A 22,968-nucleotide genomic window follows, 5' to 3' on the forward strand; every position below is an offset into this window, starting at 1 on the left:
AAGTACAGTAATAATATAAAATGTATATACCGTAATTTTCGGACTATAAGCCGCGCTTTCCCCCCCCATTTTTCGACCCTGCGGCTTATATAACGGTGCGGCTTATATGTGACTCGACGTGACCAAACCCGAAAATGTAAAAATCAAAATATTGCTTTTTTGACTGCATTGAAATGTTATTTATCTGTTCCCTTATTTGCTAAACTTAATACAACTGGTAAATGAGTTAATTCTTGTTATTTGTCCGACAGTATTGTGTCCCAGTGCTAATTACATATGGTAATTAAACATTAAAACACCTGCGGCTTATAGTCCAGTGCGGCTTATATATGTACACATCATTCAATTTAGCTGCTGCGGCTTATATTCAGGTGCGGCTTATAGTGCGAAAATTACGGTATGTATATTTTTTGTATTTTTTATTTTATTATATATATTTGTATATATATATATCTGTAATTTATATAGTGCATTTAAATTAATTAATTAATACATTTTTATCTTCTATCGTAGTAATTTGTCTAATCACTCTGCATTTTCTTCGTCTCCGAGTGTGTTCAAGTCAAGTCAAGTCAAGAGTTTTATTTGTCACGGCATACAAGCATACAGTGAAATGCGGGGGGTCATGCCCGCAGCGATTGTGCAATTATACAAGTAATAAGAATAGGAATGAGAATAAGACATTTGTGCAATAATACAAGTAATACGAATAAGACATAACAGGTATAATGTACATAAAGTTTACAAAAAGCATGGTAAGACATGCTAAGGTCCTGCGATGTTAGCTACGGATGAGGCACTGGGTTTTATGTACACTACTATACAATGCTATACTATACAATCTACAGTTATACTATGTTTCCTTATGCTAGCTTGCTATATCCATCTGTTTACTATACAAGAACCCCTCCCGTTCTTTTTTTATTAAAATTTTTTTTTTTAAAGTGACCTTTCCAAGTGACCGTTGAGTGTGAGCGTGTGCAGCATGTGTGTGTGTGTTCATGCTAAAGTGACTCTTAGTGTGTGAGTGTATACAGTTTGTGTGTGTGTGCTCATGTGTGCTTGTGTGTGGAGAGTTCAGTGTTCAAGACTCTGATGGCCTGGGGGAAGAAGCTGAGCCGAAGTCTCTCTGTCTTAGTTGCTGGTGTTCGCAGGCGTTTGCCTGACCTCAGCAGCTTGAACAGGCTGTTGTTGGGGTGGTGAGGGTCTTTCATTATTCTGCAGGCTCTGGATTTGCACCTCCTGTTATATAAGACCTGCATGGGTGGTATTGCAATACCCGTAGTACGCTCAGCTGAGCGCACCACTCTCTGTAGGGCCTTCTTGTCCTGTACCTTGCTGTTTCCATACCAGGCAGTGATGTTTCCGGTCAAGATGCTCTCTACAGCTCCGGAGTAGAAGGACTGGCGTATCTTCCCCGATACTCTGAACTTCCTTAACTGTCTCAGGTGGTAGAGGCGCTGTTTCGCCTTCTTTACGACTGAGTATGTGTGTTGTCCATGTCAGGTCTTCTGAGATGTGGACCCCCAGGTACTTGAAGCTGCTCACCCTGTCCACGGTAGCCCCGTTTATCCTCAGTGGTGTGTGTGTCCCCTGCTGTGTTCTCCTAAAATCCATGATCAGCTCCTTGGTTTTACCAATGTTCAGGAGCAGGCTGTTGTCCTGACCCCAGTGTTCCAGTACATCAACCTCCTCCCGGTAGGCCTTCTCGTCGTTGTCAGAGATCAGCCCCACCACCACTGTGTCGTCCGCAAACTTCACTATGGAGTTGGAGCTGAACTTGGCCACACAATCATGTGTGTATAGTGAATACAGCAGGGGGCTCAGAACACAGCCTTGGGGGGACCCGATACTCAGGGTGATGGTGTTGGACCGCCTGGGGCCTCTCACTCAGAAAGTCCAGTATCCAGGCGCTCAGAGCGGAGCTCAGACCCAGCTCGATCAGCTTGTCCACCAGCCTGGTGGGGACTATGTTGTTGAACGCTGAGCTATAGTCGATGAACAACAGTCTCACATAGCCCCCCTTCTGGCAGTCTAGGTGAGAGAGGGTGCTGTGTAGTACTTGAGAGACCGCATCGTCAGTGGACCTGTTTGGCCTGTATGCAAACTGCAAAGGGTCCATATCACTGGGGATAATGGGTCAATGTTTGTGTTTTCGGAAGGTGCAAATGCAGTCACAGTGTCTGGTCAAAGTATTTTGGAGCAAGGCACTGAACCCCTAACGGCTCTAGGGATGCTCCAAACGGCTGATTGGAAATACCTACAGGCATGTGTCCCATATGAATATGCCAAGAAATAGATTCCACTTCACCCAAAAATGATCATTTGTATATTAATTACTCTGATGCCTTGAATTCATGTCTCCACAGTGAACGTAGAATCCAGAAAACGGTAGAAATACTTGATGAATTTAAGTTAATGGAGATTTTGTTTAACAAGAGCAAAACTATATCAAAACATCAGTTTACAAACTCTCACAACTTGTGCAGTATAATCCAAGTCTCATTTATCCAGTCATATGCTCAGTACTTCACAAACACATGCAGCTTTGCAAATATATTGTTTATTGGTCAACGACAAGTATTTGATTTTAATTAATTTCCATCGTTGTCCATTGAAACACAGTAGATTCATTATGAAACTACACTTTTTGAATACAAGAGGGCGATACTAAACAGGTTCGCTTGTTTCGGGGATTCCGATCGTGCTCAGATCCTCTTGAAAATTATTTTGTTCTATTGATTGATTGATTGAAATTTGTATTAACAGATTGCAGAATGGGTACATTACAGTACAGCTCAATACACACAATTGTTAAGGGGATGCAGACCAGAGAAAGACTTTCGTCTTGTTTACATCAGGGTCCCCCATTTTCAATTTATCATAACATATATGACATACATGACATACAGGTAGACAGTACTGTTGCATCTAGACATTTATGACATACCAGATCTACAAATATACAGTACTGTCTGTGTACAAAAGGAGTCTAAAAAGAGAGTATATACATTTGAGGGGGAAGAAACTGTACATTGGAGGAGGTTCGATAGGTGGGGTGGGGGGGGGTTAGGGGTTGTGTAGGTGGGGTGGGAAACTGTACATTGGAGGTGGTTGGGTGGGGGGGGGGGGGGGGGGTTGGGTAGGCGGGGGGGGGGAAACTGTACATTGGAGGGGGTTGGGTTTGGACATTTACAGGGGCCAGTTTTTCGAATTGCAGTCTCCCATAGGTGCTCTTTGAGAGTGGTTTTGAAAGTGGGTAGTGATTCACATTCCTTTACAGCTGTGGGTAGGGCGCTCCACATTGATGTGGCATAATTGCGAAACGTGTTTAGTCCCTTGTTTGAGCCGAATCTGGGTTTAACATGATTTGTGGAGCTCCCTCTGGTGTTGTGGTCGTGACCTGACCTTTGGGAAGTATTTTGACATGCACATGGGTACCTGTATCTTGTAGACCAGGCCCATTGCAAGTTGCTGTACTCTGTCGTCTACTCTAAGCCATCCTAGGTTGTCAAAGTGGGCAGGGGTGAGGTGGGTTCTAGGAGTAAGGTCAAGCAGTAGTCTGACCAGTTTGTTTTGTGATGTTTGTAATTTGGTTTTTAGCGCCTTTGAGGTGCTTTGGTACCATGAGGTGCAAGCATAGTCGTAGTACCCTTGAATGAGTGCTCCTGTTAGTCTTCAGGGTATTCTTGTTTACCAGAGAGGAGATCCGGTACAAGAATCTAGTTTGTTGGTTGACTTTTTTTTATTACATTGGATGCCATTTTGTCACAGGAAAGATTTGCCTCTAGGATGGAACCCAGGTATGTAATTTCATCTTTCCTTGTGACAATATTGTCACCCACTGTAACTGAGAAGCCGTCGGTCTTGCTTTGTTATTTGAACCGAAGAGAATGGACTCTGTTTTACCCATGTGTAATGATAGTTTGTTATCAGCGAGCCATGTGCAGATTCTGCCAAGTTCCGAGCTGAGGGTTTTTTCAACCTGTAACTTGTTCTTGTCAGAGACCAGCAGGGCTGAGTCGTCCGCGAACAGGAACAAGTTGCAGTCACAAGCTGACGACATGTAATTTGCATAAATTAGGAACAGTAGCTATTCTATTCAGATGTGGATTTCTTTTAATTATGCAAAAGTAATAAGAATAACAGAGCAGTTGATGCAGGAAAAATAAGAGGGCAGAATATATTCTCGAGTCAATGACTTAAGCTTCGGGCAGTAAAGCAGTTTGCCTAACAAATCTCCCGTTCTTCCAGTTCGTTTTTTAACTTTTTCATATAGCTCTTGTCCTCCCCCGACAGAGAGAACTCCTCAAGGTCGGCCTGCACATGGAATGCCGGTTACCATGGAACCTCGACTGTAGATAATAGTACATTGTAGACACTGTTTTATAGTAATTTTACAATAGATAGAATTATAGACGGACAGAATCAGAGTGTGTCTAGACTGCACCCCTGATAACAGAATCAGTTTGTCTAGACTGCACCCCTGATAACAGAATCAGTTTGTCTAGACTGCACCCCTAATAACAGAATCAGTTTGTCTAGACTGCACCCCTGATAACAGAATCAGTTTGTCTAGACTGCACCCCTGATAACAGAATCAGTCTGTCTAGACTGCACCCCTGATAACAGAATAAGTCTCTAGACTGCACCCCTGATAACAGAATCAGAGTCTGTCTAGACTGCACCCCTGATAACAGAATCGGAGTCCTCCATTGCCTCCAAACACTTTTTATCACCATCAAGGGACTTTGGTGTGCGACAAGCTAACATTTTATTGGCACTTCTCTAGACCTAAACAAGTTCTTATCAGGCTGGGTTTGAGCTGCAATAATGGCCTCCATCTTGCCTCCTTAACTGAAAAACAGCTCAGAACGTCTTCATCTGAGGAACGGGAGCAGTATCTCACAGCGTCACGCATCTTGGAGGTAGTCATGGTCCCTGACGGGGCTTGGTGTTCTGTAATGTTAACACACCACTCTTATCAGATTGTCTTTTCTTTCGAATAGCAGATGTTTTCCAGTACACAGACCCCCCCCGAATATTTAGTTTGTCATTACTGTCATCAACTATCCATTTGCCATTTAACTGCAACTATACTTGTGCAGATGGAAGTACAGTACACACACACACACACACACACACACACACACACACACACACACACACACACACACACACACACACACACACACACACACACACACACACACACACACACACACACACACACACACACACACACACACACACACACACACAACATTTCACTACTTTCATATCCACTACACTTCACACCACACACACACATACGACAAGTAGTTGTCATGGCAGCGGCCATCACAGACCCGACTAGTGGGGAGTTTCTCTCCTCCATCTGCAGCACTCATCCCCTCAGCAGGGGTGACTGTCAGTCATCATCATCATTTATCTTCCTGACGCTCATCCATTTCATCTGCTCGCTTTAAGTGACACATGTTGGAGTTGGTCCATTGACAGTGAATTTGAGGCAGAATTTGTGGCTCATAGAAATGTAGTTTGAGCTGTTACATCTAAATGAAGGTTTATTTAAATATAGGGCTTATAGCTCTGAATCAGATAAATGAATCACCAATAAAATCACCATGGCTACTGTCATAGTGTCCTCATATCCCCGTAAAATCACCATTGCTACTGTCATAGTGTCCTCATATCCCAGTACAATCACCATGGTTTACTGTCATAGTACACATTGTAACGTGTGTCAGATGAACTGTTGTCATTGTAACATGTGTCAGATGAACTGTTGTCATTGTTGTAATAGTCTTGGTAAAGAATAGACGGACATCGGACTTAATGTAAGTAACAATTTACTGCTTGTTTACATGGTAACGGAACCCCGTCCGGGGACCCCAGTGCGCATGACACAGAATGGGCAATCTACTACACTCCTCCCCTTTTATGAATAACCTTACCACAATAAAATGCAGCAACAAACAAATATACTAAAATTAAGCAATGACATAAAAACATGTCAACTCTATGTTCGGTATATTTCTGCCAGGACAGCCCAGTCTCTGTTACATCACTAAAGGTCAAGCCTTTCAGGTGGTCTTCGTTGGCGTACAGGATTGCGTCTCTCAACCTGGACCTCGGGTGGAGGGCCCGGTTGTGCTGGTACGTCAGGCTCTTCCTCTTGACCACGTCTCCAATCTGGAGCGAAGTCCTCTGGGTTGATACTGCTCTCCTTGTCTGTTTACGCAGCACTGTTAGACCACAACAGATGATCGACGTGAACACTGACCTGGTGATGACCCACTTGTACTGTATAGGTTAAAGGGCCTTTGCGATGTAGGATAACCCCTGAGTTCCACAGGAGCTTGGGATGGCGGAAATCGCGCACTTTCACCTTCGCCCCCTCACCGAAGTGTCTGACAGGCTTTGAGTGCTTGTCATAGGCCTTATTCTGCTGCAGTTGATGCTTAACCACAGTGTTCGAGAGGTTTGGCTTCAGTAGCGTCAGGCGAGTGCGGGGTTGGCGTCTCAGAAACAATTCAGCTGGTGTACGTTCAGTCACTGTGTGGGGTGTGTTCGGGTAACTGAACAAAAAATGGGCGAGCCTCTGGTGAGTAGGCACAGACTGAACCTCCTGTTTAGTCCAAGCTTTCTTAAAGATTTGCACCGCCCTCTCTGCAGCTCCGTTTGAGGCTGGATGATCGGTGTGTGTCTCACCCCATTGTTTCTCAGGAATGTCTCAAACAGTGCTGAAGTGAATGGAGGGCCATTATCTGAGACCAGTTCCTTGGGAAAGCCATAAGCCGTGAACAGGTGTCTCAGTAGGTCGATGGTCTTTTCAGCTGTCATCAGTTGAGTATGAAACACCTCCATCCACTTAGAGTGACAGTCTGTGATCACTAGGAAATGCTGTCTGTTTATCTCAGCGTAATCCACATGAATAAGCTCCCATGGTGCAGTAGCCCAGGACCACGGATGGAGGGGTGCAGCCACAGGCTTGTTGCGGACTGCTTCACAGGCCGAGCACTGACTTACATACTGTTGTATATCCTGGTCGAGCCCAGGCCACCACAGGTAACGCCTAGCAAGATCTTTCATACGAGTGATTCCTGGATGACCCTCGTGTAGATCCGAGATCAATCTTTCTGAACTTGGGAGGCACCACCACTCTAGATCCCCAGAGTAAACATCCTTGATCAGTAGAGAGTTGATCTTTCTTATCTGTGTAGGGACGAAGATTAGTGTCACTGACATATGCTGGCCAGCCGGCCAGTGTCAGGTCCATCACTTTGGACAGTACCGGGTCCCGCCTGGTTTCCTCTGCTATGTCCGAAGCAGAAAGGGGCAGCTCTTCAATGAGTGAGATTTGGAAAGCAGCTGCGTCGTCTTGACCATCTGAGTTGATTTTGCATGGTAGCCTCGATAAAGCATCTGCATTGGCATGGTCGCCTGATTTTCTGTACTCAATGTCATAGTCATAAGCCAACAGTATCAAAGCCCACCTTTGCATGCGGAGAGCGGCCAGTGTCAGGACAGGAGATTTAGGGCCCAGAATGGCCAGGAGAGGCTTGTGATCTGTCAGCAACTGGAATTCTCTTTATACAGATACTTGTGGAACTTCGTCACACCATAGATTATGCTCAATGCCTCTTTTTCAATTTGAGCATAGTTTTGCTCACTGGGTGTGAGAGTTCGTGAGGCGAAGACGATCGGTTGTTCTTCGCCTGAGGGTAGGACGTGTGAGATGACAGCCCCAACTCCATATGGATAAGTATCGCACGCCAGTCTCAACTTCTTCTCAGGGTCATAGTGTGCAAGCCACTTGCTCTGCAGTAGGCACTGTTTGCATGTCTGAAAAGCCTCTTCACATTGTGAGGACCATGCCCATTTCATTTCAGCCTGCAGTAGCTGGTGAAGGGGATGCAGGATCGTTGACAGGTTCGCTAAAAACTTGCCATAGTAATTTAGCAATCCCAAAAATGACCTCAGCTCTGAGACGTTAGTGGGTGCTGGTGCACTGACAATGGCCTCCACCTTGCTGTTTGTTGGATGCTGACCTTTGGCATCGATCTTGTATCCAAGATACTCCACTGAGTCTTGGAGGAACTCACATTTAGACTGTTTCACTCTCACACCACAGTCTCCCAGTTTGCTCATCACCTGGTCCAAAATGTGTTCTTCCATCGTGGGGGCCGTCACCAGAATGTCGTCCAGAAAACAAACTACGTGATCTATGCCATGTAAGATCTGGTCCATTGTTCTCTGGAAGATTACAGGGGCTGTTGAAATTCCATAGGCTAGACCAGGGGTCAGCAACCTTTTTGACATGAAGTGCCAGTTTGAAATATAGTTGTAACTAGTGTGCCATATCAACAATATTCCATGCATCGTAATTTTTTTTCTCATAATCAGGTATTTTTTATGATAATTTTTACATTATTACATCATTATTGTTATTGTTATTATTAACAATATTATTATGATGGTTGTATCAACCCTAAATCTGAGTTTGGGGGGGGGATGCAGACAAACAGACCATTTCACTCACATTTGCCCATTCATTTTTGGACACATCCAAAATGCCACATGGGCTGCCTCCACCATCGGTGTGTGTACTGTACGTGTGCTGTACTGTACGTTAAACAAGACGAAAGTCTTTCTCTGGTCTGCATCCCCTTAACAATTGTATGTATTGAGCTGTACTGTACTGTACCCATTCTGCAATCTGTTAAGAAATCAATCAATCAATGCTGTGTCATAGCTCCACCTACAGGCCTAATGGAGAACACCACAATGTGTGAATGAATGGGTGAATGTGAGGTATAACGTGTAAAGAAGTTTCGATTGATCGCAAGACTACACTGTAAAAACCCCCAATAAGTTACCAGAACTTAAAAAGATTGAGTTCAGTTACTGTGCATTAAGGTTTTCAGTTTTTAATCCATAATAAGTTAACAGAAAAATAAGTACACAACCACATTATTTCAACCTAATAAAACTATGTTTATTGTTATTGTTTTAAGAACACAAGTTGACTTGGTAATACTCACATTTTGAGTAAAAAGAAATGGCGTTGCCCTCTCCATTTTAACATGTGCAATGTTAAAATGAAATAGAAAAATAAAGAATACAATTAGTTGATTAATCCCACTGGTCACAATGGTGACCGTAATAATGTTTTTGTTATAAGGCTCTGAAAATGTTACTGAATGATGTATCAATGTATTTCACTTTAAGCTGCACACCGGAGCATCTTTTAATCCAGCTGTTTGCTGTTCTCTGATATTTTCTGACATTTCGTTGATGCGTCGCTCGACACTTCGAGCTGACATGGGGATATCTTTTATCCTTGATTTGATTGTCTCTTTGTTTGGCAAGCCTTCAAACAAAACATCTGAGCTACAGAGAAAAGCCTCCTTGATATACTCGCCATCAGTGAATGGCTTTCCACATTTCGCAATGCAATGAGCAATGCGATAGCTTGCTTCAGTTGCGTGGTTTTTAGCAGTCGTGAACACTTTGAGGGTGCTGGCTTGCTTTCCATACCTGGCCACGGCACGTTTAATCGATTCTGCCTTATCCGCCTGATCTTTGAAACTTTTTTGATGCTTCGTCTCAAAATGGCGTTTCACACCTGACGTTCGGCAAACTACATTTTCTAAACATAAAGTACACACAGCACGGTCCTTCTGACACACAAACCCATAGTCGTCTGTCCACGTGGGCTGGAATGCCCGAATTTCCTTTGCTTTAACTTTCTTAGCGGGGGTTGCCATCATGAAAGACGGCACATACAGAATGCAACCGCAGCACTGTGTGATTACCTGGGAACTGACTGCTACAGCTGAGCACCATGGGAACAGCTGTATAGCTGTCATAGGGGTGTGCAAAACGGTCTACTTACAAAAAAGAACCGGTGGGAGGATTTCAACAAGATAAATGCGACAACAGTGCAAAATATTTAAGCATTACATCACACGCAGGAGTGGTTTGTGACCAATAAACCATGCCTAGGGGTGGTTGTTAGGCCCGAGGCGCAGCCGAGGGTCGTTAGACCCCCCTAGGCATGGTTTATTGGTCACAAATCACGACTGACACTGGCCAGATTCATCCAACCTTATTTCTATACAATAAACACACATTAATCGAAGATTTATTGAAAAAACCATCCGCCAGAAAAAGTAGTTCCCACAACTCCATGTGGAAGCAGCTTGAAGTGCATCCAACCAAACTAACACATCCAACTGTGTATTATTGGAATGATTGAGAGAAGTTGCCTCATGTGGAAGCAGCTTGAAGTGCATCCAACCAACTAACACATCCAACTGTGTATTATTGGAATGATTGATTGAAAATTTTATTACCAGATGCAGAATATAAAGTAGGTAAAACAAATTAAAACGTTTTCTTTGCCCTATAGGAAAAAAACGTTTTCTTCGCCCTATTTTTTTATTTATTTCTTTTAGCCTAAACTTAACCAGTTGGAAACCAGGGGTACAGTAATAAAATTAGCAATCAACCAATCAATCAATTCAATAGACCATGCTCACTTAAAACAGCGCTGCTTCTCTCTCAGTCTGACTCCCCCGCTGTTGCAGACAGGTGTGTGTGTGTGTGTGTGTGTGTGTGTGTGTGTGTGTGTGTGTGTATGTGTGTGTGTGTGTTTGTGGGTACGCCAGCGTCGGAGAGAGAACGCTGCAGTCAGTAGAAAGTAGGAAGGAAGAAATTTAAATCAATCAATTAATCTATCAATCAATCCGCGATTTTTCTTTTGTTCTAGATTGAGTCAAGACCCATCAATTACATCATCCAACATTGTTTAAAGGACTAACACATTCCCCTTGACAGAATCGCTTCATATTTAGTCGTTATGGTGCTTTCAACATAACCATTTGTTGTCCGCGATCTTGTTTTCTCCCGGAGTGAGCCGGGGAGGGTTATGTGATTTGGTTGTGGGCGGGTCCTGAGCCCAGGACCGTGGATTGTTGCCAATAAAGACGTGTGAATGGCCAATCAGAATCGAGAAATTTGCATGCCGTTGTATAATTCACTATAATATTTAAAAAAAAAAAAAAAAAAAATTATTTTTTTAAATGCTGCCCCCCGTGCCAATGAAAATGCTCCCGTGGGCCAATGCGGGCACGCGGGCCTAGGGTTGCCGACCCCTGGGCTAGACGATGGTACTTGTATAGCCCCTTGTGGATATTGATGACTAGATACTGTTCTGACTCTGCGTCTAGCATCAACTGTTCATAAGCAAACGACAGGTCGAGCTTACTGAAAATCTTACCCCCGGCCAGGGTGGCGAACAGGTCCTCGACATTTGGCAGTGGGTATTCTTCTTTTTGAATACAGCGATTTATTGTGACCTTGTAGTCCCCACATATCCTCACACTCTGGTCTTTCTTGGGAACAACTACAATAGGGGCAGCCCAGTCGCTCCTGTCCACTTTTGAGATGATGCCATTCTTCTCTAGGTGTTCAAGTTCCTTCTCTACAGCTTCCTTTACAGCGTAGGGCACAGGGCGTGGCTTGTGGAAACTAGGCTTGGTCCCATCTTGAACTCTGACCGTTGCTCGGAAATCCTGCATCTTTCCATAGCCATCTTTGAACAGCTCTTTGTGTTTCTCTAGGGCTGCCAGTGTAGGTGGACTTGCATGCTTGTCTCCTTTCAGATTTCTCCCCAATTCAGCTTTATCTGTTTTAGCCCGTTACGGCCAAGCAAGGCCGTCTTCTCACCTTTCACTATGAGCAGGGGTAGCATCCATTCTCTTCCTTTATACTTGACTGGCACCTGTATTTGCCCTAACACAGGAATCCTGTCCCCTGTATATGAAGAGAGACGGACAGCTGCTGGCTGGAGAGGCCACTGTTTCAGACTTTCTCTGTAGACCCGCTCAGGAACTATAGTGACTGAAGCACCTGTGTCTACCTGGATACTCAATGGTTTTCCAGCTAACTCAATTTCCACATAAATTCCATCTTTGTGTTCTTCAGCTGTGTACATGGTGAATAGATTGACTATCTCAATTTCACCTTCCTCCTCTTCCTCCGACACGTTGTGAGCACTTCCTGTGTGTCTTGCACTTTTACACACCCTCTGCACGTGCCCTGTCTTTCCACACCTGTGGCACTTCTCATTTATGAATCTACAGTCACTCGGCCGGTGATTCTCATTTCCACACCGGTAACAACTTTGCTTTGCCCTGTCCGATGTGTACTGTGTCTTTGCATTTCCTTGAGAGCGGAACTTAGTCTTTGGTGCATGTTTCGCACTTGAGTTACCTTGTGAACCTTCTGATGTTCTGAGTGCTCCGACAGCTCCATGGTGTCCTTGTGGGCAAGTTCGAGTCCAAGGGCAATCTCACAGGCTCTCTTGAACGTCGGAACCTTTTCCGTCAGAAGCCGTCTGTGATATGCTTCACCTGTGAGACCACACACAAACCGATCCTTTGCTGGATCAAACTCTGGCACCCGTCCAATAGTAGCCATTTTCCTTATTTATTTTCTAAGCAGAACGACTTACTCTGGTCGTAGTCGTGTTCATTTCCGTGTTTTGAAAATCCCAACGTCTTTAAAAACGTCTCTTGCTAGCAGCACTTTCACTTTCTCACTTTCCTCGTCAAAACGGTAACTAACCGCACAGGTTCTTTATTTTTTCCCAAGTTCACTTCACGTTCACTTTAAAAAAAATGCCCGTTAATAATATCCCATCCTCGTCGCCACTGTAATATTCTTGGTAAAGAATAGACGGACACCGGACTTAACGTAAGTAACACTTTACTGCTTGTTTACATGGTAACGGAACCCCGTCCGGGGACCCCAGTGCGCATGACACAGAATGGGCAATCTACTACAATTGTAACATGTGTCAGATGAACTGTTGTCATTGTAACATGTGTCAGATGAACTGTTGCCATTGTAACATGTGTCAGAAGAACTGTTGTCATTGTAACATGTGTCAGATGAACTGTTGTCATTGTAACATGTGTCAGATGAACTGTTGTCATTGTAACATGTGTCATGTGTCAGATGAACTGTTGTCATTGTACCATGTCTCTCTCTCTCTCACTCACTCACTCACTCACTCACTCACTCACTCACTCACTCACTCACTCACTCACTCACTCACTCACTCACTCACTCACTCACTCACTCACTCACTCACTCACTCACTCGCACACGCACACACACACAGGAGGAACAGTTGGAGACCAGCAGTGATGAGGAGGAGGCAGCCAGGCCAGACCAGACGAGAGCTGACTCTGTAGTGGACATGGAGGACCTGGGTCACATCATGAGCAGCCTGAAGAAAGCCAAGGTCAGACACCAGCCACCTGTATCTTCCATTACATTTTCATTTCCTTCCATCACTCCCAAGTCCTTCTGTTTGGTAACACGTCAGTAATGTATTCAAGTTGAATCCATATGTCCTCGAGCAAGGCACTGGACTCCTACCTGCTCCAGGGCAGTGCCACAAAAGGCCGACCGTGCAATCTCACCCCTCATGGTGAAACACATACATTTCTAATTACATTATGTAACACTTTTACATTATATATGATTTATTACACTCAAATCACCACATTAACCATTATATATATATATACACATCACTCATAATGCACTATACTCACTCTGATATAATGGTTATTATGTGATTTCTAATAAGCCTCATATTATAAGCCTGTCACTCTAATGGCTCTAAGTAACACACACTCAACACAACTCAAGGTGTTGTAGGTAGCTGTATGTCTTCCCCTCACACAACCAGGCCACGTTATATTGATTTATTCCTGACATTACCCCTGCTTTGTTATCACTGCCTTAACGGCAGTCGCATAACTACAAACCACAGCACTTGCAATTTTTACCGGTGAGCAGCTTCTCTGTTTAGCTTGTCCGCGTTAACTCTTTCAGTGCCACGCGTCTAGCCCATCTTTGTTCCTACTGCGCCACCACTCTAAGAGATAGGGATGCATGGCGGTGTTTGCAGGGCTATATCTATATTCTATAGCTATGTATACAATACTATGGCTCATTTGACATCAACTATCCATCGTTCAATATGTGAAAAAGAAAAAATATTTTCATGTATACGTTCGCGTGTTATACCGCTAAGTATAGTTTCAGAGTGATCCTGGCTAATTCCAGAAAACGCTGCTATGGAGCAATAAGTGAATTTTACTAAAAGCGTTGGCGTTGCTCGCCTGGACACGCTACTATTTCCAAATCAAATGTATATAATAGGTATTATGTTTCATCATGAATGCATGAAAGGGGGGGGGGGTAGTTTTTTGATGCTTTGATCGTCACCAACGGCATACGTTACACATGGTCGTTGCGATCGATGTGAAATCATGGTTGGATCAAAGCAGGATTTATGTCATATAGTCCTTACCTTCACTAGGAGGTACCCCAAAAAGAATATTCCAATTGTCTGATTGCGATTTATAGTATTGGTGTCCATCGTGTTGCCAACATAATCCACCACAACACATGCATCGGGGGCATTGGAGGCATTGGACGTGTTTCAATGTCATCTAGTGAACCGCTAGACTCGCCTGACCAAAAAAACTGTGCCCGGAGTGAATTAAATGTAACACCGGGTGTGAAAAAAAGATTTCGAAGGTTGGGTGATACTGCCATTTACCAGGATGCGGCCGGTATTGCACTCTAGCGATCTCAGAGTGATTCCCTATGGTAACCCCGAGGTCCGTGTTAAAAAGAGAGAAATATCGAATAAAAGAAATAACAATGAAAACCCGACTATACTCTGGTCTGGCGCTGAACGGTTGGCGAGCTAACCCGACTTTCCTCGGGTCTGGCGCTGATTGAGTTAAGGACGGTAAAGGCACCATAGTGGTGTTAAGCTTCCTGTGGCTTCAGCCCGACAAAAGTGCTGTGCTGAGTGGAGACGAGAGAGAGAGAGACCAACCCAAATGCTTTTCATTGAATGAGAAAGCAGAGTGCCAGATGGTTTGATAGACACTCCAACCACCACCCCCCCTCCCACACCACCACCACCACCACCCAGCAGGCGAAAGCACCACGGGAGGCTTGTGTAAGAGCAGGCTGCAGAAGGACGCCCACTCTACAGACTTGTGACTCAAGAGGAACATGGGGGGGGGGGTGGAAGCGCGATAACCCCCCACCCTCCATTCTTTCATAAACTGCGAAACATGTGATGGGGGGAGAGAGCAGTGAGAGAGAGATGGAGGGATAGAGGAGAGAAAAGAAAGAGAAAAGCAAGTATCTCCCAAACCCAGCCCCGTGTGCTGCCCGTCTGAGTGATGAGCCTCTGTGATTGCTACTGTATGAGGACCGTCTCTGTGGAGTGACCACTTCCTGAAGCCTGACTGATTTGGGTCTAGGTGGTCGTTCTGTAATAGATAATCAGTGAGCTGGTTGGATACAGTACGTTCAAGTGATTTAGAGAGGAAGGAGAGATGTGATATGGTTATTAGGGGTGTAACGATCAGTGATGCCACAGATTACTTGTAAAAGTAATATGATTACTGATTACTGATTACTCCTTTAAAAAGTAATCTAAGTTACTTTACTGATTACTTTATTATCAGAGTAACTTAGTTACTTTGAAAGTAACTAGGTTACGAAGTCGTCGTCGTTCCCCCAACAGTTTTTTTTAAACGCTTTATTGAAAGTGCATAAATTGTTTTTAACTTGTTTCTCTGCACATAACGTAAATTGTTAAACTAGTGCTTCAGCTTCTGTACCATCAAGTATGGTAAAGCAACAGTCTATGATGCTCACAGCATTAGAGCAGCCAGCCAGTGGTTTTACAAAACCAGTGTATCACATTAATGCAGGCTGAACTATTCAATTATATCAACTGTAACTATTAAATTGTTTTTATAAATGTCTCTCTATAAACATACAATCAGTCTCTCTTTAACATGTAAATTAACTGTAAATCTGGCAAATAAGAGCTTTTGCTCTGCCACCATCAACCCTCCTGTACCTAGTCGAAGCGTCGGCTAGTGTTGTGATTCCAGATGCTTTCAATGCAATTGGATGTGCTGTTTTTAGCGGTAGACAGTATTTTGTTTCCTCCGCCGTGAAGTAGTGACTGAGGCTAAGTTTAGACGAGCGTTTTGGGGTGGAATTCTGAACAGAAACCGCTAAAGTCATCTTGCGGTTTCACTTTTAATTTTGCCAAGCGTTTTGGGGTGGAATTCTCCGACGACGGAGCCCTGCTGTCACACGATTGGCGCATATGTCACATGACGTGCTGTGAAGACCCGCCCTACTCTGCCTCTGATTCGCAGACTGTGGATGGGGAATGTGATTGGTCCAAAGCAGAGTCACTCACAGACAGAGGGACCAGTCACGCCGCGGGACACATTCTTGTATTTAACCCTTTCACTGCCACACCACGTCACTCCCAAAAGAAAAACAGCTCAAAATGTATTTTTGACTGTCAAACGAAATAAAATACTGCATTCTGCCTGCATTATGAATTTATGATGAGATAGTAACGAAATAGTAATGCACAGCCACTTGGACAAGTAACTGCAATCAGATTACTGGCTTTTAAAGATTAACGCGTTAGATTACTATTTTCGGGGAAAAGTAATCAGATTACAATAACGCGTTACTGGCATCACTGGTAACGATGCATCGATTAATCAAAATGCATAGATTCTAATGTGTTCGATTCGATGCATCGATTTGAATATGTTACAATAGATTATAATCGGAAAAAGAAAATATATATATATATTTTTTGATTTATTCTTTTTTGTGTGTATTGTTTTTATTGACCTATAGTCCATTCATGCTGAGTGAATCAGTTCCCCCAGCCACATTTGTGTATTCAACATTTTCGGGGGAATTAACTGATAGAAAATGTATCGAAAATGTATCTAATCGAATCGTGGTCAAATGAAGAGATTTAATGATGCATTGAATCGTTGCCTGAAGAATCGTAATCGAATCGAATCGTTGTGAGGTCGAATCTTTACACCGCTAATGGTTATCTATGACGGTGGGGTTCAGGGTTATGTTCTTAGAGAGTTCCCATGTTTGTAGTGTGCGGAGATGAAGCAATAAATACATAGTGAGCATATGCATACATGGTGACAGTAGAATCAAAGTATATAAGAAAATTGTGAAATTGAATAATAGATAGAACTACTGCAAGCGTATGTATACAGGATGAGATCCAAGACAATAGCTCAGGGCCGTATGCCCCGGGGGGCAGGAGAAACCACTCAGAATTGGTCAGGGCAGAGCAGGTAAGGTTCAGCGCTGCAGGCCAGACCGAAGGCGATATGAAGTTGTTCCATGGGACCGGTTGAGACAGACAGAGGTTCAAAAGGTTCTCCCATGTCTGCAGAAAAGCATGGGACATGGGAGCAAATAGACATCCTAACTAGACAGATTAATCTAAGGGTCAGTCCCCGACCAGGTGAGATCAGGGTAGGTTGAAGGAGAGAGAGAAAAGATCGCTCTTAAGCAGGGATTTAAAAGCTTCGACAGAGCAGGCGCCCTGACGACGGCAGGTCATTTGTTCCACAGGTAGGGAGCGCGGTAGACAAAGGCTCTGTGGCTGGCGGATTTCTTTTTAACCCTAGGAATCTATAGAAGCCCCGCATTTTGTGAGCGCAGAGCATGAGCGGGCGAGTATCGAGAGATGAGATCGGATAGATAGAGCGGTGCAAGCCCATAAAACATTTTGTAGGTGAGGAGTAGAACTTTAAATTCAGATCTGGCTTGAATAGGAAGCCAGTGTAAGGGGGACAAAACTGGTGTGATGTGATAACATTTTCTGGTTTTAGTTAGTATCCGTGCAGCCGCATTTTGCACAAGTTGAAGATTTTTGATGCTTGAATTAGGTAGGCCTGAAACAAGTGCATTAGAGTAGTCTAGACGTGATGAGACAAAAGCATGAATTAGGGTTTCAGCATCAGCCAGAGTCAACGCTTTGGCATCTGTAATGGGAGAGAAAGATGACAGAGTAAAAGATGAGGCTCTTGATTCAGCATTGGGAATGGGTGGAGGTTGGGAGAAGCAGCTGCGGATGTTCTCTCAAAGAATGTGGCAAAGTCTTCTGCAGAGAGAGATGAGGGAGGACATGGTGGCCTGCAGTTTGTGGAGGTTCTCTTAGCCAAGGCCTCGGTCTTATGGTGAAAGAAAGAGGCTTTGGCAGTAGTAATGTTTTTGGAGAATGCTAACAATAGGTTATGATAGTAATTAGTAAGTGATGTCACCAGTGAGTGGCTTTAGTTTTTATACTTCCTCTCAGCCGCTCTCATGGTCTAAACTTGGATATACAAGGTTTTCACCTGTGACCGGTCATCAAAAGTACTCCAAGCTAGCGTCTATTCAATTTGTCCTGCATCGATGGGTCGCCTCTCCCTCACAAGTGTGTGTACGGGAAGGGGAATGTCACGGGCATCTCCCCTGGGGACACCTGTCACTCACACAGCGTGTAGGTCTGAACTCTGTCCACGACAGCTGTCACTGACTCTACCCTCAGGGTAGAGAAAAACATTTAGAATCCTAGTGGATTTCTCCATGTAATTGACAGGGTTCCTACGCACGTTGTGGAAGTCTTGAAAAGTACAGGACATGAATTTGAGTTTCCAAACCTTTATAGACTCAGTAATTTTGTCTATTGTGGTGTATCTTAATAGTGTGGTATGTATAAGTTGGTCTATCTGGTCATCTCTCCGTTCCGCTTTTGACCCCCGGTCGACCATTGGAGCCCGGCAGCCTGACCCGCTGGCTGGCTGTCTTGTCTGTCTGTATGTGTTGTTGCCTGAAGGGCTGGAGGCGAGCGGGCGTGTTCAGTTGAGACAGGTGTGAAAGCACTTTGATGTGTTTCTCAGCGTCTCGAGGGAAGGCTTAAGATGTCAGCCTCCTGACATTTCCCTGGCTTTTTTTCATTCATCTTTTTATTTATTTATTTATTTATTTATTTTATTCTTATCCATGTTCATTTTCAAGCAGTATTTCAAGAGCGCCCTTGAGTGCCTTAAGTTTGTACTCGTGAATTCATGAATGCTTTCAGACAAACAGCTTATTTGTATTGGCGATGGACTTCTGGTCGATGCAGCTACATGACGGAAGAGATCATGTATTTATTTCCAGACAGATTGTTCTGAGCTCTTCTACCACATTATTATTACAGCAGGTTTGTAAGCTCAAGGTGTTGAGTGCTACAGTGTAGGTTAGTATATTAGGAGAAGTGCATGACTGTAAGGTTAGTTAGGGTTAGATGTTTTTATTTTATTTTAATATTTCAGATAATGGTTGAAGAAGTGCGTCTTTAGTCGACGGCGAAAGATTGGACAGGTTTCGGCTGTCCTAACTGTGGTGGGCAGTTCGTTCCACCATTGTGGGGCAAGGACTGATAAAAGGCGGCTTCTCCTTGATGACCCTCCCGGAGCTCGGATAGGAGTGGGTCTGAGATGGCCAGAAGATGCAGATCGTAGGGGTCTTGAGGGTGTGTAGTTAGAGACCATTGACCGGAGGTAGGCGGGAGCGGTTCCCTTTGCCGCACGGTATGCCAGGTCGAGGGCCTTGAAGCGGATTCGTGCGGCAATGGGGAGCCAGTGCAGGTCCCTAAGAAGTGGGGTGACATGGGCTGACTTGGGTAGGTTTGAGATCAGGGGGGCCGCTGCGTTCTGAATGAGTTGAAGAGGCTTGGTGGCAGTGGCCGGGAGGCGTCAACATTTTAGGCAACCAACTTGTGTTCAGCGTTTCTCTAATTGGCCACGACGCCCATGTGACCGCGGCAGTGCGGAAATAGGCTGCATTCTATTGCCATGCTCTGCGACAAACTCTAACCTTAACCAACTCCGAAACAATGCCTAAACTTAACCCTAACCTTAACCAACTCCGAAACAATGCCTAAACTTAACCCTAACCTTAACCAACTCCGAAACAATGCCTAAACTTAACCATAACCTTAACCAACTCCGAAAGAATATTGCCATGCTCTAAGACAAACTCTAACCATAACCAACTCCGAAACAATGCCTAAACTTAACCCTTCTAACCTTAACCAACTCCGAAACAATGCCTAAACTTAACCCTAACCTTAACCAACTCCGAAACAATGCCTAAACTTAACAGGCGAAAGAACGCATGTTAAAAAAAAAAAAATTGAAGGGATTCGAACTTGTCACCAACGCACCGCAGGATCCACAGCAAGGCGGTGAACCAGTTGAGCTAACCGTCAATGTTAAAAGAGGGGGAATTACGGCTGCATAATGCCGCGGCAGAGCTCCGTTGATTGGACGAGGAGTTGGGTGGCTTCTTTTGTCAGGAAGGGGCGGATCCTTCTCACGTTGCTCAGGAGGAATCTGCAGGTTCTGGTTGTTGCTGTGATGTGAGCGGAGAAGTTCAACTGGTCGTCGAGGACAACACCAAGGTTCTTGGCGGTCGGGGACGCGGTCACAGCTGCATTCTCGACTGTGATGGAAAGGTCGGTCAGGGAGGAGGATTTGGCCGGCAGGTGGAGCAATTCTGTTTTGCTTAGGTTCAGTTTGAGGTTGTTGGTCGTCATCCAGGCGGAGATGTCAGACAGACAGGCCGAGATCCGCTCAGAGACATGGATATCTGAGGGAGGGAAGGAGAGGAAGAGTTGAGTATCATCGGCATAGCAATGATACGTGAAGGCATGAGACGTGATAATGTTACCCAGAGATTTAGTGTAGAGGGAGAAGAGAAGGGGTCCTAGGACCGATCCCTGGGGGACACCCATCCGCAGGGGGTGGGTGGCCGACAGGGTCCCTCTCCATGACACTTGGTAGGAGGAGGAGGTAGTTTAAAGTTAGACTCTGTAATGCCGTCAAACAGTGACCACAAGGCAAAAGAGCCCTGCTTGGTATTGCACTTTGTTTATTTTTTTTTATTTGGTCCGATGTGTGGGTTGGAGTTGAGTGAGGATAGTGGAGGGGTTGCTACTGCTGGCCACATCTCAGGCTCTGCCAAGAGATGTCTGGGGAAATTCACAGTATAATAAGTTACTAAACTCCAACCTACCCATCGGATCAAAACAAAATGTAAACAAAGTGCAATACCAAGCATGGCTCTTTTACCTAGAGTTCGCTGTTTGACAACATTACAGATTCTACCTTTTTAAAGGATAATTCTGAAGGATAATTCTATTGAGTGCTGTGTTTTCTGGGTTGTTGACTTGAATACAAAGTGAACATTTATATGATCAGAGTTGGGAAGTGAGATTATAAAAAAGAAAATGAGCTTATCAAGGTAATACGTTATTTTATTGGGTTGAACGATGCATTTCGTGCAGTTTCGTGCCATTTCGAGCAGTCAGTGACGAAATGTTGCCCTTTCCCAGGAAGAGGGAAGAATTCTCGAAAATGTCATTTTTGTTCACTTGTGGTCATATATTCATGCATATCTTTTATATAGTACATCCGGTAACCCTTTATAATAACACTCAGTTATAAGACCTCTATAAAGTATTTGTATATAATGAACTAATCATGAACAAACCATTTATATACATTCTTAAATTATTATTAAATCATTTATAACTATTTGTATAACATTTACAAATTAGTTCTACATTAATTATAACTCATTATCAACATTGTTTGTACTTGATTTGTTCATCATTAAATAATGTTGTTTAATGTGTAGTAACACATTTGTAGATGCTTTGAAAAATGGATATGAAAAAACAACTATACTGTACCTCCATTTATTTGTTCATGTTCAACAAATTATTTGTTAAGACATTTAGAAAACATCTATAAATCATTTACAGATGCTATTGTGTGCCCTAATCTAAAGTGAAGCCTATTCATCATTAATAAATGTCTAATACAGTTAATTATTTGTTCACTTTTTCATCATCTGTTACAAATGTTGTACACAGTTTTCGGATACACCCTTCTTTGTGACATCAAACAGTGACATAATTAGGACTATAGATACATGCAATTTTATTAACATATAAAATACATGTGCACACTGCACACATAACATATAGTGTAACTTGGGGGGCACTAGAACCCAGGAGTACCCAACAAAAAAGGTGTTTAGCCTGCTCATACCTTAAAAGTGTGGGTCAGCACGAATAACTTGGCTCTGCTAATGTATATCGTGCTTCCATTCAAACAGACGGCAACAAGCGTGAAGTCAAGTCTCACTCGCGTGATACTTCCTCTACATGCTCAGGCAATACCTGACCAGGGTACTCCTGGGTCCTAGTGCCCCCCAAGTTACACTGTTATGTGTGCACATGTATTTTTATATGTTAATAGAATTGCGTTTATCTATATATAGAATGAAGAGGCAAAGAGGATAATAGACTCTTTTGAAATGTGGACGCTGAGGAAGATGCTGAAGATAACATGGAAGGATAAGATCAAGAATGAGGAGGTACTGAGAAGAGCGGATATGCAAGGAGGACAGCTGCTGGAGAGGTTGAAAAAGAGAAATATGGAGTTGTGCGGGCATGTTCTAAGAGGATCCAGCGGGGAGATGTTCAAGAAGGTGGTGATGGGGAAGGTGGATGGAAAGAGAGGAAGTGGAAGACCAAGAAGAGGCTGGGTAGACGACGTCTGTGATTGGAGCGGAGTGAGAGGCGGAGTCACGGAGTTGGAGAGAAGAAGTGGGGACAGAATGGGTTGGAGAGTGATAGGCAACCTTCAGAACGAAGAAGCCACCTAATGATGATGATAGTCCTAATTCTGTCACTGTTTGATGTCACAAAGAAGGGTGTATCCGAAAGCTGTCTACAACATTTGTAACAGGTGATGAAAAAGTCAACAAATAATGAACTGTATTAGACATTTGTTAATGATGAATAGGCTTCACTTTAGATTAGGGCACACATCTGCAAATGATTTATAGATGTTTTATGAATGTCTTAACAAATCATTTGTTGAACATTAACAAATAAATGGAGGTACAGTATAGTCGTTTTTTCATATCCATTTTTCAAAGCATCTACAGATGTGTTACTACACA

General features: G+C 43.7%; 1 protein-coding gene across 1 annotated transcript in view; it reads left to right on the plus strand.

The window, feature by feature from the left end:
* Window positions 1-22,968, plus strand: part of tyw1 (tRNA-yW synthesizing protein 1 homolog) — a 444,264-nt gene that overhangs the window by 40,458 nt on the left and 380,838 nt on the right. Inside the window, exon 7 of the mRNA XM_084324651.1 lies at window positions 13,193-13,315. Coding sequence (XP_084180777.1) covers window positions 13,193-13,315 — 123 coding nt within the window. The remainder of the gene's footprint in view (window positions 1-13,192; window positions 13,316-22,968) is intronic.

Source organism: Notolepis coatsorum, assembly GCF_963971535.1.
Source record: "Notolepis coatsorum genome assembly, chromosome: 1".
Classification (NCBI taxonomy): Eukaryota; Metazoa; Chordata; class Actinopteri; order Aulopiformes; family Paralepididae; genus Notolepis; species Notolepis coatsorum.